Genomic DNA, 3,776 nt, shown 5'->3' on the forward strand with positions numbered 1-3,776 from the left:
ATATGATCCTGAAAACACAGTATTTCTGCCGAGGAATTTCTTTGATGAAATAAGTGTAATGTAAACAGATGAATCTAACTGTCTGCAATGGTATAATCAGTATTAGTTAAAAGTACTGGCAATGGATTAGAAAATATATTCGAATTGATGCTTGAATTAAGAATTTAAATTTGAATTAAAATAACACAGATTACTGGAATAGTTTTATTTATAAAATGGTCCAATCAACATTAATGGATTTTTATTAACTTCCTTTGTCACAAATCATATATGACAAAATCTGTACAGCAGTATTTAAATTGAAATATGTATAGGTGATGTGAGATGGCAAGATAAACTGATGATCTGCCATTGTCATGCTGAGATATTTATGCTATCTCCCATAAAATAAATATGAATGAAATATGGTCATATAGTACAGAAAAATTCAATGAACATTTAGTAAAATATGGGCAGCATGGTGGCTCAGCGGTTAGCACTGCTGTCTCATAGCACCAGGGACCTGGGTTTGATTTCTGCCTTGGGCGACTGTCTGTGTGGAGTTTGCACATTCTCCCTGTGTCTGCACGGGTTTTGTCCGGATGCTCTGGTTTCCTCACACAATCCAAAAATGTGCAAATTAGGTGAATTGGCCATGCTAAATTGCCCGTATAGGGTAAATATAGGGTAGGGGAATGGGTCTGGGTGGGTTACTCTTCAGAGGGTCGGTGTGGACTTATTGGGCCAAAGGGCATGTTTCCATACTGTAGGGAATCTAATCTAATAAATACAGGTGTATTAGAATCACACACACTTGCATGTCTAGGCTCAAGCTAAACAATTCAGATGGACAGTAACATGTTTTGCTTAACTTTTCATGTTGCAAGTGAACACTGCTCAGTAAGATGGAGATTGAGAAGTTAATATCATTAGGTTACATGTCATGATATAGGCATGATATCATGAGCATGTGCCTTAAAGTTGGACTACATATCTGCTACAAGACAAACCACAACATCTACCTTTTTCCACACAAAAGAAATCTGAAACAGATATACATCATTTAACATAGGCATGTGCTGTCGATTCAACAATTAACAAGATTAATATTCAAATTTCAATATAGTGTTTTAGAGGTTTGAACTCATCTTGATCTGGTGGTTGTAAATCCATCTGGAGAGGTGTATGTTATGCTGTATCAGTCCTGGCTGAAAACTTGATTGTCCAGCCACTGGCTGCTCTGACTCAGCTTCTTTACACAAACATTGTCAATGGAGGTTTCATCCTCACTCCCCAAAATCACAATTGGCGCATAATACATCGGTTGGAGCTGAATTTTGTTCCCTTGCAAGGTAGCACCAAAGTTGGTAATGACTTCATATGGCCTGAGCCGATTGTATATCTGAGAAATCTTTGCTCACGCCAAGATATTTGTAACAGGACTTCTGATTCACACTGATGCTGGTCTGCTGTATAATTGTGATAGTTCTCTACATGCTCACCAGTCGTGCATTTCTTTTGCTCAATGCTGGCATTGAAAAAGAACATTCTGTGTTTAAAAATAGTTCTCCAGTTGATTGCTAGGCACATCATTTACACTTGCCTTCCAAGCATAAGTTGTACTGGGGATGGTCATTCTTTCTCCATTGGCTTTTCATGAAAAGTGCGGCATTGCAATGAGCACGTCTGGTTTTGCAGTTTAATACTTAATGAGTTGGGTATGTACCATATGTTCTGCTAGACCATTTGAGCATGAATCATGGGTGACAATGTGTTATGGATCACTTCCCATTTTGAGATTTTTGCCTCACCATTCAAAACCTGGTTGGAGAATTCAAAGTTTTGTTCTCAACTTGGCGAATGACATTTCTGTCAATCTTGCCTTGTTTTCCCAACTGACTCGTCAATGCCCAAATTGTTCAGGGGATAGGAAGATTTTGCTTTTCACTTCTAAGTTGAGATAGAGGGTGAAACAATAAAGGTCAATGAGGATAGGCTGAGACTGATGGAAGTCAACACGACTGAGTCTTAGTGAGATCCTATGGATTGTACAAAAAGGGACACAGCTCAGAATGAAAAATCGGAGCTTGAGTAGGGAGAAACTTAGAAAATTAATTGTTAAGAAGATTCTGTGTAGTATCCTACAAAACATTTATTTTCAGTTATGGAACCCTTGATGCTGTTATGAATTCTACCATCTTTAAATGGGGAGAGTTAAAAATATCAGTGAATTTTACAAATGAAAATATATTTTTCTTAAAACCTTTCTAAACCAGTTAAAAATAACAGCTCCAAGTGTTTCATTTATATTTATTAGCATCTCTCAAATGAGAGGGATATTACTAGGCTTGGCTGTAAATATAACGATTTTCCCACTTCTTGACTCTACTAAAAGCTGCTTTCCACTTGTATGGTGTTACTCCTTCAATGGCATTTTCAATCAGAGCTTTTAAGTGGATACACTGGTAGTCACTTATATTTGGAAAAGCTGTAGCAGTATAATCTTTCCTGTTGTTGATTACAGTCCATTTGAGTGAAGACCAGGCTGATTCTAAAGGACTAAGGTGAGGGTAACTGGGAGGAAAGTACAAAAGCTCATGGCCATAATTTTGAGCAATTTTAGGACAGCAAGAAATATTATCTATTTGAATAGTCGATGAAGTCTGTAATGGTACATTCTGGATGACATCTGTTTTCTGTGGTAGAATTTCTGATGAGTCATCTGTATAGTGCTTCAATCCTGAAGAAATAACACTTTGTTTTGGTTTGATCACCACTGTGCATTTTCCATAGGACTTGCTGAGCACTTGGCATAATTCTTTGAAAATCTCTTCTTTAGTACCTATAGTCTTTGGAGATGTCCACTGTTCTCTTGATTGGAAGAAGACTCTGTATTGCCAAGGAACCCATCCTCTAGCTCCCCCAGCGTGGATCAGTGTCAATCCTTCTGATGGGGACTTGGATTTGACTATACTGCAGAAGATGTCACCTGTTATCAGATTTTCAGAAACATGTGTTTCACCCAAATAAACAGTGTAAAGTCCGTCATTTTGAAAATTTCTCAATGTCTTCAAGTATTGCAAGCATTGATGTCTCCTTAAGCTACTAAGTTCATTTGAGTACATCTTAGATCTTAGAAGTAATTTAGTGAAATTTGGCATTTTGTTTCATGCAGGATAGTTCTTTTATGATTAACTAATTGAGGGAAAAGCTACCATAACTCAAAAGATGGAGTAATTTTATTTCTCATTATAGTGGATGGAGGGGATTGCTCATGACAACACAATGCATGAGATGACATTGGCATGACATCGCAATAGACAGTAATGACTGAATATCATTTTGCAACAGGAGAGGAAATCAAAAAATCTGTCACATATCCACCTCCTAACCTCAGCTTGATAACTGGGGCATATCATCAGCCCAACCTCTCACCAGAAAAGAGCAATGTAAAGGAAGAGAAAAAAAAGTTGGAAAAGGGAAGTAAATATGTGACTCATTGGATTCAATAATAATATCCCAATTGCTGACTGTGTCAGATTTTGTGACCCCAAAATACAAAAGACTCAAATGAATTGGTTGAGCTATGTGACAATGTTCAGAATTAAAAATGCATCACTTATGGAAGACCAGTTCTGAATAGCATTGAAAACTGTTAAAAAAAAGAACAAAATAAGTGATAAGTTCCCAATTTCTCTTAAATGTCATCTGGAAATTAAATAGTGTAAAAATAGATTGACAGTATCAGCCAATTCCATTTAAGTATAAAGAAAAAAAAAGGTTTCATTCTTGTTAAT

The 3,776-nt window shown here is 36.7% G+C and overlaps 1 protein-coding gene across 1 annotated transcript; it reads right to left on the reverse strand.

Annotated features, from left to right (window-relative positions):
• Window positions 1-2,321: 2,321 nt before the first annotated feature.
• Window positions 2,322-3,140, reverse strand: LOC122557560 (protein FAM243-like). Its single transcript, XM_043705306.1, has one exon. The coding sequence runs from the start codon at window positions 3,138-3,140 to the stop codon at window positions 2,322-2,324; it is 819 nt and encodes a 272-aa protein (XP_043561241.1).
• Window positions 3,141-3,776: the final 636 nt, after the last annotated feature.

This window comes from Chiloscyllium plagiosum, chromosome 15 (assembly GCF_004010195.1).
Source record: "Chiloscyllium plagiosum isolate BGI_BamShark_2017 chromosome 15, ASM401019v2, whole genome shotgun sequence".
Classification (NCBI taxonomy): domain Eukaryota; kingdom Metazoa; phylum Chordata; class Chondrichthyes; order Orectolobiformes; family Hemiscylliidae; genus Chiloscyllium; species Chiloscyllium plagiosum.

Coding starts and splice junctions, on each gene's coding strand:
- LOC122557560 (XM_043705306.1), bottom strand. CDS start 3,140: ATGCCAAATTTCACTAAATTACTTCTAAGATCTAAGATGTACTCAAAT.